Below are 13,492 nucleotides of genomic sequence, written 5' to 3'. Positions count from 1 at the left end.
GCTTGTATTGTATCCGAGGGACAGGACTGTGACTGCCTGTGTGTCTTTTTGAGCCCCCACGGTCATCTGGGAGAGTGACTGAGGCAGGCCATGTGTGTGGTTGGTTGCAAAGGCTCAGTTTGGCTAAAGAGCTTGTAGGAAGCCAGGCCTCTGTGAGCAGCCTTGGTGCAGAGCATATGATCTAGGAGGGTAGTCAGCTGAGGATCAGGGTCCCTGGCAGGCAAGACTGTGCACCCCTCACTTCTTGGTCCCTGTGGGCACATCTGGGGCCTGCCACCCCTGCCCCAGGCCACTTCCACCACCCCCACCCTGTCCCCCGTTTCGGCCCCTGTCCTTCCTTCCTCCTTTCCTTGGTCTTGAGGTTAGGGGCCAGGTGTGGGGTTGGAACACCTGCTGGGCCTCTGGCTCCTCTTCTTGCGGAACTCGAATTCATCCACGGTCCATACGGCCCCCTTCTCACTCTCCACCCGCACAAAGCACTTGTGTAGGCTCAGGTTGTGGCGGATGGCATTCTGTGGAAGGAAGGCCGGCCAGGCCAGGGGCAGGGGAGATGGGTAGGCAACCATCCTCCAAGGTCAGCACTACTCACCAAAAACCGGCCTCCTGCCCCTTTCCAGCATGCCTGCAAGCCCAGCCTCAGGCCCTCCCACTCCTGAACTTGGTGCAGCACCATGGTGGCATTTGAGGCCCTCCCAGCCTCCGCCACCCCAAAGGAGCTCACCTTCCAGGTGGCGGGGTGGTTTCTGAAGAAGGCAAACATGCGTGTGAACCAGTGGTAGATCTCGTTGAGGGTCCGCTGCTTCTCAGGAGCCTCCAGGATGGCCTGGGGGTAAGGGGGTATGGGGGTAAGGGAGCCACTCCCTCATAGTTGGGCTGAGGGTGGCAGTGTCTGACATGGGTAGAACTGTGGGAGCTTGATTTGTTTGGATTTAGGAATGGGTTTAAGGGTCAGAGATGATGGCTGCAGTGAGGTTCTGGGTCAGGATGTCAGGATGGGGCTAGGGATAGGTAGGGGAATGTGTGATGTTGTGTAGGGATTAGGTGTGGGCCTAGGATGAAGGTCTAGGCAGGCTCTGATGAAAGTTCTGGGAAGGCATTAGGGAGATTCAGATGAAGGGGTTGGGATGGGATGAGGACAAGGGTCAGACAGGTGTCACAAGGAAGTGGTCAGAGGCAGGGTCCAGCTGGGGGATATGTGGGCACATTGGGATATGTGAGGGCTGGGGAAGGAGTTAGGATAATATCTGGGGTGGGTTTGGGGCCAGGGACAAAGATCAGGTTGGTTTGGGGACTATTTTACAGGTCCAGGAGGGGGTTAAGTATGGGGTTGAGATGGGCATAAGGGAAGGGGTGGGTCAAGGGCCTGAATCTTGCCTGGGTAGTGGTTAGGTTTGGGCTTGGGGCAGGTCTGGGGTGAAGCCAGCGTGGGGGGGTCGCATCTGAGACATGGGTTTGTTTGTGCAGGAGCCTGTACTGGGGGCACTCAAGAGGGAGGCTGGGACTGTGGGAGGCTTGTCCCCACCCCCTGTTTCTTTTCCTTCTCCATGGTCTGTGCTGCCTGCTTACCCAGCGGATGAGGGTGGCATAGGTGAAGGGTGGCCGCATGTCATGGAACTTGAAGTAATCCATGTTGTGGAAGAATTCTGTAGGAATGGGGGAGAGTCAGGTCCCATTCCGGGGCTCCTCGCCCCCTCTCCCATCCTCCAGTCTACAAGCAGAGTCTACGCGGCTAAAATCCTAAAATCCCTTGCTAACAGCACCAGGCTTCACCATTACAGTTCTTGTGCTGAGCACCGGACATCAAATGTATCATTTACTGTGTGTACCACTCCCACCTCAATGGGCCTTATTGTTTCCAAAGTTTAAAGGAAGTGGAGTATGCACACAAAGGGATGTAACTGGCCATGTGGCAGAGCCAGGATGACACTCAAGGGCCCTGATCCCTGATAAGCTCCTGGCCCCGGGCCTTGTGGGTAGTAGGGGATTCGTGAGCTTGGGAGAAGGGAAAAGGAGAGTCCCTGGGAGTTGCTTAGCTAGTTCCCTCCCTTCTGATGACCAAATGGAGTAGCTGAAGCCCAGAATGAGGGCTTCTCCCAGTCCCCAGGAGAGATGGGGCTAGAAATTAGAAACCATAGTGGGGGGCTTGCAGGCCTTGGAAATGCTGACAGACAGCTTTTGTAAGCAGTTGTGTTTTCCCAAAGGCTGGGTGGCAGTGCTGGGGAAGAGCACTATTGGGGCTCCTGTCTCCCACCCAGTGCCAGTCAGGGGTATTAGGGGTTCAAGGGGCACCAAGTAGGGCATGGGACATCCTTGCCTGGGAATGTGCTATTTCCATGGCTGCCCCAGAGGTGCCTCCGCACAGCAAACAGGCCGTCAGGGGCCTCCTGGGGGCTGGGCCAGGCTGGGCCAGTGGCGGCTGAGGTGCCAGTGGCCACGATGCAGCAGGAGCCCTTGTCGGATGACGCCTGCAGGAGGAGGGAGACGCTGGTGATTCAGAGCCTTAAACTTTCCACTTGAATTTTAAATAAGTAAGTGTTTTTTAAAAGCAAGGGAGCTCTCTTCTCAATTCGTCTGGTGCGGAATCCCATGAAGCAGTGTGAGCTGTATTTATTAGAGTGTGCGTGTGGACCCGTGTGTGTGTGTGTGTGTGTGTGTGTAGAACACCAAAGCTGGGGCCTCGAGCTGGGGTTGAATCAGGCTTCTCTTCTCCCCAACTGTGACCTGTGACCTGTGACCTGTGACCTTAGGGATGATGGTAATACCTATTGAGGATTAGATCATTATGCTCTAGCAACGTTCTCAGAAACGGTGCCTGGCACCCAGGGCCTGCTTCATGGGTGTGTGACCTGTTTAATCACATAGGTCCCTGCACTTTGTTTACTCCTCTGTGGTTATCATCTTGAAATCTGAGCCCCGTGTTGTTATCTTGCACTGGACCCTGCGAGTTACATAGCCAATCCTGCCAGTAGCAAGGGGTCTGTGTTCAGTCAGTGTCTGGCTATTTGCTGTTGCTTTGAAAACTCAAGAGCATGATGTTTTGGGATCTTAGGGTCAGAGGCTTTGTAGTTGGAGGGGACAGATTTCCAGGTCTGGGAATGTTTGGAGCTGGGGACAGGGGCCCAGATGTCCTGGGGCCTGGGTGCAAGGACAAGTCCCCATCCCCTCCCCCCCCCCCCCCCACAAGCAGTCTGTGCCACCTACGGGCCTGGCGTGGCTCACCGTGGATGGAGCTTTGGTCAGAGCCATCTTCCCAGCCAGGTGGGCCTGCATAGCACCCAGCTTCTCCTTCTCCAGCACCAGCTGTGAGGATGGGCACAAAGTGAGGCCTCACCTTGGCCATTCTCCACCACACCTTTTTGCTCAGGTTCCCTGGGAGTGCTCCACCCCCTCCCTTTATGCCAGCCCCCATCCTGGGTGAACTTGGCTCCTGGCACAGGGTGGACATAAGGCTTGCCCATCATCGCCCAACCACCCCTCCCCTACATCACCTGCTGTTCCAGAGACTGCACCACTTCCCTCTGGAGGAGACACTGTGCCCTGCCCTTCTCATCCAGGAGATGGTCCGCCTGGCAGTGCCTGGGTCGGGAGGAGATTCCATGTGGGTGACCATGGTGGGCCTGGCTTTCTGGCTCAAATATTCCAAGTGAGGAGGGCCAGACACTCTGGGAGTTCTCTCTTCAGAGTCTCAGCCTCCCTCCCCTCTCTATACCTCAGTCTTCCTCTTACACCTGCTATTCCTTCAACACACGCTACTTGGCACCTCCTGGTGCCAGGCCTGAGCTCACCACCTGAGCCTGGCCAGGGTGCTGGAGGTGATGTTGGAAGGCTGCTAAACTGAGAGCAGGCCAGGTAGGTTAGGGCAGGAGGGGCACCCCAGGTGGAGGGGACAGCCTGTGTAAAGGCCTGGTCGTGAAGAAGACAGGGTGCAGAGTCACCACTGATAGTTGGGTTTGGTTGGAGAAGGGGTATGTGCGTGTGTGATGGGGCTGAGGGAGGCAGCAACAGCCACTGTGAGAATCTAGGACTTTAGGGATCAATAAAATCAGGCTGGTGTGTTGGTATCAGGGTAGCAGGGCAAAGCAGTTAGGAGTGTGGTTTCTGGAGCCTGGAGCCTTCTGCCTGGGTTCAAACCACAGCTCTGTCACTTAGGAACTGGGTGATCTTGATCAAGACACTTAACTTTTTTTGGCCTCAGTTTCTGTATCTGTAAAATGGAGGTAAATAATAGTATGCACCTCTATTATGATGCCCCATTACACAGATGAGGAAACCAAGGCCCAGAGAAGCTAAGTAACTTGCCCAAGGTCACACAGCCAGTGAGTGATAGAGCTGGGATTTGAACCTACAGTCTCAGCCTTTGCCTTTTGCCTCTTTGCTACCTATGAGGCCTGAGCTGAGACCTGTACCACAGGCATCCTCCTACAAACTGGGGGCCCTCCTGGACAGGATAGGGCCTGGGTCACTCACTTGAGGAAATCCTCTGGCTCCTCGAAGACCTTCTCACATCCAGGCCACTTGCAGACACCATTTGCCAGCAGTGAATAGGAGCCCTGGGGCACGGTTGAAAGGGTGCTAGGGGGAACAGAGGGTGTTCAGGGGAGGGAATGCCAGGGCGGGGGTCCTTCCCAGCCTTGTCCACTGACCTGTCTTTCCGGGGTGTGCTGGGGCTTGGGAAGGTGCAGAGCAGTGCTGGCTCCCTGGACACCCATTCCAGGCTGGCCACGTTGATTCCTGTAGGTCAGGACAGGGCACCTTTGGGGACTGAGAGCTCAGCCCACAGAGACTCTCATTTTGAGCTTCCCACCCTCCTGAGCTTCGCAGGCCCTGACTCCCAATGGGTTCTGTTGTCCCTCACGTCCAAGGCTTCTGGTAGAGCCGCTCAAAGACTGCCATTTGCAAGAGCTGACATTTTGACTATGCAAAGATCTGCAGTTCCGTGATTCTGACATTCTGCATCTTTAAGGTTCTGAGCCTGACATTTTTTTGGAGGTTGGAGTTTCCAATATGATAAGACCTGATACCTCTGCCCTCCTGAGGGCTACCATTCAGCAGCCTACACTGCTCACATTCAAGGACTTGGGGGCTTGGGTTCTGTAGAGCCGTGGGGTGGGGTGTTACCAGGTGGCAGGCCGGGCCGGGCCTTGAGGGAGAAGATGCCAGTGGCAGCAGTGGGTGGCGGGAGGCTGATCATAGCTGGGCTGTCCAGTGGGCGCACCTGCAGCACGGGGGTCCGAGCGTGGGTATCCACCGTTGAGAGCTGGGGGCACATATGGGCTGTGGTTTAGCCTGCCCCCACCCAGTTCTCCTTCCTGCTCCCTCCTCCCTGCCCAGTCTGGGTCAGTACCTGGTGCATGAAGTGTGGCCTGTCCTGGAGGAGTGCCTGCAAGTGGGGCGAGGGGCCCAGCCGTGTCCCAGAGGGTGCCACCATGACTAGGGGCACTGTAGGCAGCTAGGGGGGAGAAGGCAGGCAGGTGAGATGTCATCCTTCCTCTCATTGGCCTACATGTCTAATTCACACACTCCTCACCACAAGCCTACATGGCAGGGACTCTGACCATCCCCTTTGCACGTACTAGGAAACTGAGGCTCAGGGAGAGTGAATGACTTTTTCAAGATCAAGCAGCTAATAAGTGGCAGAGCTGGCCTCAATCCTATCGCCTCAACTCTTTGGGCTCCAGCCCTCCCCTCTGTCACATGGGGATGGGGTCACATAGCCATGCCTGTGGGACCACGATAGGATCTCCTCTCCTGAGACAAGGATTGGGAGGTTGGGGAGAGCCTCGAATCTCTGAGACCTGCTAACTGGGGACTTTCTTGGCCCTGTGACATCTGCATAAGTCACAGACTTGCCTGGGACCCAGAAAACCACTTCCTGTGCCCCAGCTGGGCCCCCCGCCCAGTGCCACAGTAAAGGTCGGCACCTGTAGGCCCAGGTACCCCACCCTGCCTGCCCCATTCTGGGCCCTGGGCCTCACCTGCAGCTGCGATGGTGGCATGGGGTTCAAAGAGGAGGAGGCATGGGCCCCGCCTCGGAGGTCCCGGCCCTGGAAGGTTGCCCCTGGGCCCTTGGCCCCCAGCGGGTCTGAAGTCTTGGGTCCAGCCCTCCAGCTGGGTGAGGCTCCTGGGGATGGGCCAAGTGCCAAGGAAGGGGCCGAGGGCTTGGCTGGCCTGGGGTTGGGCATTGGGTCCTTGTCCGAGGGCAGGCTGTGGGGACATATGGGGAAGGAGTTACACATGTCCCTTGTGGGGTGTGTGTGTGTGAACTACTCAACCACCTGAACCACGTGGGCACCTCCGCTGGTCAGAGCAGGCATTGGCTGGGGCATGTCCCCAAAGGCTCCCCAGCTGAACCCCAGCACCGGTCACGTGTACGTGCGGCACACACCACACACACACATTGGTGTCAGGAACACAGGTATGTGTGTGTCTCCACACATGCTCAGTGTGCAGATGTGCACTGGTCCTGTGCATGCTGGCACAGCCCTGGTGGCGATATGCCCTCCACAAGGGAGGTGGGGGATTTGGGGTGGTTTGTGGGGCCTCAGCCAGGGCAGGTTTCAGCTTTTTTCCCCAACCATTTGAGGCTTGTCTCCAAGCCTCAGCCACCTGGGTCTCTCTGCACTCTGCACAGGCCATGTGACCTTTGCTGATCCTGCTGGGACTGGTCCATGACTCGCCTGATGGCATTATTTTATCCCAGTGACCTGGCATACACAAGAGTGGAGGGGGGCATGGACTCAAGATCCCTCTGGCTGCTGTGAGAGGGACAGACTCTAGGAAGGTGAAAACAGGAGTACTGGCAAGGAGGGTCAAGCAAGTGACAGCTGGGGCACAGACCAGGGTGGTGGCAGTGGAGATGGTAAGAAGTGGGTGGATTTTGAGTGTTTTGAAGGTGGAGTCAGGAGAATTTGCTGGCAGCTTGGATGTGGTAGGGGGTGGTAAGAAAGGGAGGGTCAAGGTGATCTCCAGGTATTTGCCTGAGCAGCTGGAAGGACAGAGCGGACATCACCTGAGATGGGGACAATGGGGACAGCAAGGTTGGGGGTGATGACACCAGGTGTGGATAGACACAAAGGGTCTGGTGTTAGACATGCCAGCGGAAATACTGAGCGGCAGCTGAGTACAGGAGTCTGGGGCCCAGGCAGGGGCAGGGTCTGATCATCTCTGGGCTCTTGCCCCGAATGGAGCTGACATGGCAGGTGCCAGAGAGGAGAGACCGACTCTCTTGAGCCAAGGTCTGTGGGAGCATCTTGACTCAGCCCCCACCAGAGTTTATCCCAACTCTGCTGTCCAAGCCTGCACTCGTGCTATATGCCCTGCCTGGAAAGTCTGCTCTTCCTCGGTATCTCCTATCTGAACCCTATCCAGAAAGTTCTCCATAATGGCTCCAGGCACCTTTGCTGAGCCCCAGAACCTTACACTCTGCAACAGGCAGGGCTTCAGTTTCTCAGAATCCCAGTCTAAGAGGAAGCCTGAGCTGGAAGGGACTGCCTAGTCCAGCCTCCGTTTTACTGAAGGGGACACCCAGGTGCAGCGTTTCATAGTCCCACGGCAACTTGAGAGCTCCATATATTTCTCCAGAAAGTGTGCATGTGTGCACATTTCACAAGGCCCATGCTGTGGGGCTGTGTTTGTGTGTGTGTGTGTGTGTGTGTGTGTGAGAGAGAGAGAGAGAGAGAGAATCCCCACCCCGCAGCACTGGGTTAGGCACACAGCTGCCGATAGTAGCCTAGGCCAGCACAAGGAGGGTTTAGGGGGAACAGTCACTCCTTCCTTTCTTTACTGTGAGCTCACAGGGGTTGACAGAGCTCTAGTGCAGAGGGAGGTTGGAGGTGAGAAACTAGGTACTAAACTCTTAGGCGCTCGGGGTTAGAACATTACTGAGTGAGAATCAAGATCCTGGGTCTACGGAGGCTCAGAACTCAGTGACCATGAGGAGGTGAGCAAATGCATGAGGGCAGAGATTGGGGTGATGCTTCTAGAAGCCAAGGCATGTCAAAGACTGCCAACAATCCACCAGTAGCTAGGAGAGCGGCATGGACAGATTCTCCCTTGCAGCGTCAGAAGGAACCAACCCTACCTACACCTTGATCTCGGACTCCTGGCCTCCAGAGCTGTGAGACAATAAATTTCTGTTGTTTAAGCCCCCTGGTTTTTAGTAATTTGTTACAGAAAACTGAGTAAACGAATACTGACTTTTGGTCAGTTTATAGATGGTTTCTACCACTCTGGCCTGGCCCACATCACTGGCCTGTGGTCACTTCTTAAGCTGCCTGGACACTTGGCTAGGGCTTATAAGAAATCTCCTCCCCAAACACATCTGGAATGGCCAGACTCAGGGAAGCACCAATACATTCTCAGAAAGGGGACATAGATAGGGTCTGTCTGGTGGTGGGGAACCTGGAGGGCCGGGCTGGGCAGCCGGCTTCCTGCATCGTCTGTTGGGGCGTCCCTTTCTGACTGTTTCTCAGAAGCTGCATGGAGGATGTTTCTGGGACACAGAGTGTGTTTTCATATCGGGGTCTGCATCTGGGCCCTGTTGTCACTTCCCCAGATTTTCCGCCATTGACGTCATGGCGGCCGGATGCACTGGGCTTCATCGGCACCAAGGAGGAAGAGAAGGGGGCAGATACCCCACCCCACGGGTTTCGTTCCGAGAATTGGCTGGCCCATCCTGCAGCTGGCTTGGCCCAGGTGGGGGTGATGTGGGTGCTTGCGGATGTGGTGAGTGACGTCCATCTGGCCACCATGACAAGCCCTGGGACCTGTAGACCTGGCCCTTCTTGGGCCATGGAGAGGCCCAAGGTTTGATGCTTGGGGAGTACTGTGTAGAGCCTACAGGTATTGGGACCCTGGGGATCTTCAAATGGTACTATGCCAGAATCACAGAACCTCAGAATCACTATACTTCAGAATCACAGAACATCATTTCTTAGGTTCAAAGGATCTCAGAATCCCAAACCCACTCTATGGGGTTCAGGGGTCCAACCTCTCAATATGGGAAGGCCAATGTCAATGGTGTCCAAACTCACTAGAACTCCCTGAAGGACAGGAAGGTCACTACTTCATAGGGTCTCTGGATTACCAGGCTTGGAATTGTAGCAAGTCTCCTCTTAGCCTCCCTCCTAAGTTCTGTGAAGGCAGGAGGGTCAGAATCATCTCCTCTCCTTCTCCCAGCCTGGGGCTGGGCTATGCCACTAACTAGCTATAACTCTCCTCAGGCTCATATGTAAGGTGGGACAGTAATAGTACCCCTCTTCTAAAGTTAATGTACATGAAATGCTTAACAAAATGTCAGCTCAGTAAACGAACACTTACAGGGCCTCAGTCTCCCTGTCCATTCTGGGATGATGTTCCCACACTCATAGCCATTCCATGAGGGATAGGGAAGGAGGCAGGGAGGTAGAGGCCAGCGTGCCTTCAGCTAGGGCCTGCCTCATGGCATGGAGCAGGAAAAGCCTCGGCCTTTGCCAGTAGAGAGCCCACTGCCAGGCTCTATGGAGGGGCTCCAGTATGGAAGTTACCAGGGGCCAGGGTCAACTCTCGGGACGTGGCTAAGCTCTATTCATAGTCAGACCCACAGATACATTGACTGACTTATGTCCCTCCAGTATCACCACCCTCTGGCCAAAAGGCCTCTGAACCCATGGGACTATGGGACCCCACCCAGACTAGCTCTTGTGAGGCTGGGCCCTACACTGGCCCATGTGGCCACAGGGCCTCCTTCCTGAGTAAGGGCCCAAGTCATGAGAAGGCAGAAGGGGGAATGGCAGCAGCTGGCAGGCAGCTCAGGTCCCCCTTCTCCCCTCATGGGTGCTGAGAAGTAAACTGAGGCCCATGGTGGGGGCAGACAGAACCAGGGTCCCACGGAGAATCCCATGGTTTGAGCTTGGGTCTCAACTTTGCCTCTGCTTCTCTGTGAGGCCTTGGGAGAAGCCCTCCTGCCCATCTCTGGGCCTCAATTTGCCCCTTTGTACACTGGGTGGGGAGAAGCATGGAGTAGATGAGGGCCAGGGCCCTTCTACTTTGTGTCTGGGTGAGTTGTTCACCTGTCTGCAGGGCGTCAAGTTGACAACTGCCCCTCTATCCAGGGGACTGAGAGACAGGGATACGTAGAGACAGAAACAGAAAGAGACAGACAGATAGACATAGGGGAACAGAAAGACCCAGAGAACAAGAGATACAGAGAGATGGGAGAAACATGAGGTGGGACAGAGATAAATAGAGAGTGTGAGATGCTGAGAGAAAGAGAGACAGAGTGACAGAGATGGAGGGAGGGGAACTCATAGGAGCAGAAAGTCATAGAAGTACACACAAAAAGGGAGACAGAAAATGAGAGAAACAAAAAGGACAAGAGACAGAAACAATAGCACATAGAGATGGAGAGAGACAGAGAGAGAGAGAGACAGAGAGAGAGAGACAGAGACAGAGAGGGATGCCCCAGATAAGAACAGTTACTGTTAGCTGGTTTTTGGCTGGAGGAACTGAGGCTGCATCAAATAACAGGGAATAAGGAAGGGCAAGATGCTGGGGACCTATGGCCAGGGAATATATTGTACTGCAAAGCAACAATCAGCAAATCAGGACAGCCCAGGTATAAGAACAGACACTGAGGAACAGAACAAAATGGGAAGCTCAATCACAGACCAATGTCTAGAGGGAATCGAGTTTGTGATGAATGTGGCATTTCAAACTGGGAGACGGGAGAATATATTGTTTAACAAGTGTTTCTGGGACAATTAAGGGGAAAATAAAGTTATTGAATGAATAATCAGTCCATTTTCCCACCAATTCCTCTCTGCCCAGTTTGAAATGTCATGAGCATGGACCCTGCAATAAAATCCAGATCTATTAAAGAGATAAATGATAATATCTAATGCTGCTTTTGGGTTTACTGAATGCCAGACTCTATGCTAAGCACTTAACATGGTTAAGATATTTAATCCTTATAACAACTCTTTGAGGTAGGTACTACTAGAATCATCACAGTACATATGAGGAAATGAAGGTACAGACAAGTTAAATGCCTAGCTAAAAATCACACAGATGACTTGGTGTGAGGCTGGGTTTGTCCCAGACAGTCTGGCTCCAGTACCCACACTCTTAACCTCCACAGCAAATGGAAAAAATGAAGCCATAAAAGAGACTAGAAGCCAACACAGGCGAACATTTATCTCATTTTCAAGGACTTTCTAAGCACAAAACCAGAGACAGTAACCACAGAAGAAAAGAGTAACCCATTTGACTATATAAAAACATCATAGCATCACAAAACTCCATAAACAAATAGAAATAGTGAGTGATAAATTGGGGGAAAATATTTGCTACATATGTATGGCTATTGGAAGGTTAATATCCTTTCTAAATAAAAAGCTGTGACAAATCAATAAGAAAAAATGATGAACACTCTATTAGGACTAAGGATGTGACCAGATGACTTAAGAAAAAGTACGAACGATCAACAGTATAAGTAATCAAAGAATGCAAATTTCAACAATGTGGTAATATTTTTTCTTACCTGTTATGCTGAGAAAGGACTTAAAAATGATAATACCCACCCAGGGCCTAGCTCGAGTACAAGGAGCATAAAACAGGACAACCTTTTGGAAGAACAATTTGCAGAGAGGGTCAGAAACCTTAAAAACGCACACATGTCTTGCCCTGGCAACTCCATTTTCAGGAATCCAAGGAACTAATCAGGGATGATTCTGGGGAAAATCTAGAAATAACCTGAACGTCTAATAATTGGCACTTGGTCAATTCAGAGTTCATACCAATGTGAGGACAGTCTTGACAGCCATGAAAGATCGTCTGTTGAGACAATTTTTAGTGATCTACAAAAATGCTCCTATTCTTTGAATAAAGCAGGAACAATACCAATAGAGAGAGTGGTTCTAAGTTGGTTTAAAAAAAAAATACTAACAGTGAAGAGTCAGCACTTGCTAAGCCTGCAGAGATGAGCTCGCCCCAGCCCTGAACGACTGCTTGGTTCCTGGACATGGACTCTGGACATACACACACACACACACACACACACACACACACACACACACACTCACACACACACAGAGTCCTGGGGTAGGACCACAGAGCTAAACCACGGTTGCCAGTGACTGAAAGTGCCCCCCAGGAGGGTCTTTCATGCCATGCAAGCACAAGTTCAATGAAATGCTCAGCCTGACCTGACAGCTCACAACCCTCCTTCGATAGGGGCAAACAAAACTGATGCTCGCTCTTGTAAAATGTAAATGTCTTCATCAATGTTACTCAATACACTATTATTAAGCACCAACAGTCCAAAGCTCTGTGCTGGATGGTGGGTGGGAAGGCAGGTGGGGGAGGCTAGACAAGAGAGCAGGAGAGACAGTGGGAGATAGACGGACAGAGACAGGGAAGCTGGGCAGAGCCAGAGAAAGACAGAGTGGTGGAGAGTCTAAGTACCTGGGAAAAAGACAGAAAGAGAGAGGCAGAGCAACATGGAAAGAGACAGGACAAGCAGACAGAGAGGGATGAAAGCTATCAAGAGTCAAGAGACAAAGAGGAGGGAGAGGTGTAGTTGAAATTTTCAGTTACACCTGGGCAGTGTTTCAGGTTGTTCAAGGCTCGGGAATTCATAAAGACGGGCAGTTGGCATATTTTAAAAGTCCTGCCCATCTATATATTAATTTATTTATCTTTGCCTCTGCCCACACATTGATTAAGTACTTTACCTATCAGTCTTCTGGCATTGATTATTACTATTATTATTGTCAAAAATATCTTACCTGACTGGAACCACAGTAGTTGTGTGCGTCTTGATGGTACCGGAGGGCCCCTGCCTGCACCACGCCCCCCGCCCCCCAGTGCCTACCTCTCTGCCATCTCTTTCACTGGACCCGCATCTGATGGAGGAGAGCAGGGACACTCACCTTCTTGAAGTGGACTCACAGAAAAGGATCAGCCAGGCTTGTGGGAAACTGTCGCATATCAAAAACAACTTTGCTTTTATACCGAGAAGAAAAACCACGGTGTGGAAGCCACAGACCTCTCTCTTCTAATAATCCAATTTTTTTTTCGATGAGTATGTGTGCTGATAATCACAGGGTGGGGGGGGGGTTCTCATAGTTTTTTCTCTCTCTTGCTCTCTCTCTCTCTCACTCACTCTGTTTCTCCTCTTCTTGATTATGAGACTTAAACGGAAATTTTGAAATTTTGGGTTTTTTCTTTGCCCTTTACGAGTCATCTGAAAATATGATTTCTTCCCCTCACCACAGAGGTGAGAGGTATCAATGAGATAACAGGGCTCATGAGAAACCACAGTTTTTTAAACAAAAGTGTGTAGAGTTAGAAAAAAAAAAAACAAGGGAAAAAAACTCAAATAAATCACAGAGGCGTCCCAAGCAGGTAGAGACATCACTCTGTGTGTGTGATGGAACGGGAAACACCAGGGAAAGAAACTGAATAGGACTGGGTTTCCAGAAGCTTTGCTTTGCTCTATGCCTCAGTTTCTCCT

At 52.4% G+C, this 13,492-nt stretch overlaps 1 protein-coding gene across 1 annotated transcript; it reads right to left on the bottom strand.

Annotated features, from left to right (window-relative positions):
* Positions 1-322: 322 nt before the first annotated feature.
* Positions 323-6,458, bottom strand: FOXP3 (forkhead box P3). The gene is made up of 11 exons (XM_019417492.2): positions 5,976-6,458; positions 5,345-5,449; positions 5,119-5,257; positions 4,644-4,731; positions 4,468-4,572; positions 3,489-3,576; positions 3,220-3,300; positions 2,315-2,465; positions 1,567-1,643; positions 722-823; positions 323-512 (listed from the first exon to the last, which is right to left on the bottom strand). Exons 1-11 carry the CDS (start codon positions 6,234-6,236, stop codon positions 363-365), a joined length of 1,347 nt encoding a protein of 448 aa, XP_019273037.2. The 5' UTR covers positions 6,237-6,458; the 3' UTR covers positions 323-362.
* Between the last annotated feature and the right edge of the window lie 7,034 nt (positions 6,459-13,492).

This window comes from Panthera pardus, unplaced genomic scaffold (genome assembly GCF_024362965.1).
Source record: "Panthera pardus isolate Hobbes unplaced genomic scaffold, ASM2436296v1 HiC_scaffold_27, whole genome shotgun sequence".
Classification (NCBI taxonomy): Eukaryota; Metazoa; Chordata; class Mammalia; order Carnivora; family Felidae; genus Panthera; species Panthera pardus.
This window is presented reverse-complemented; position numbering and strand designations above follow the sequence as displayed.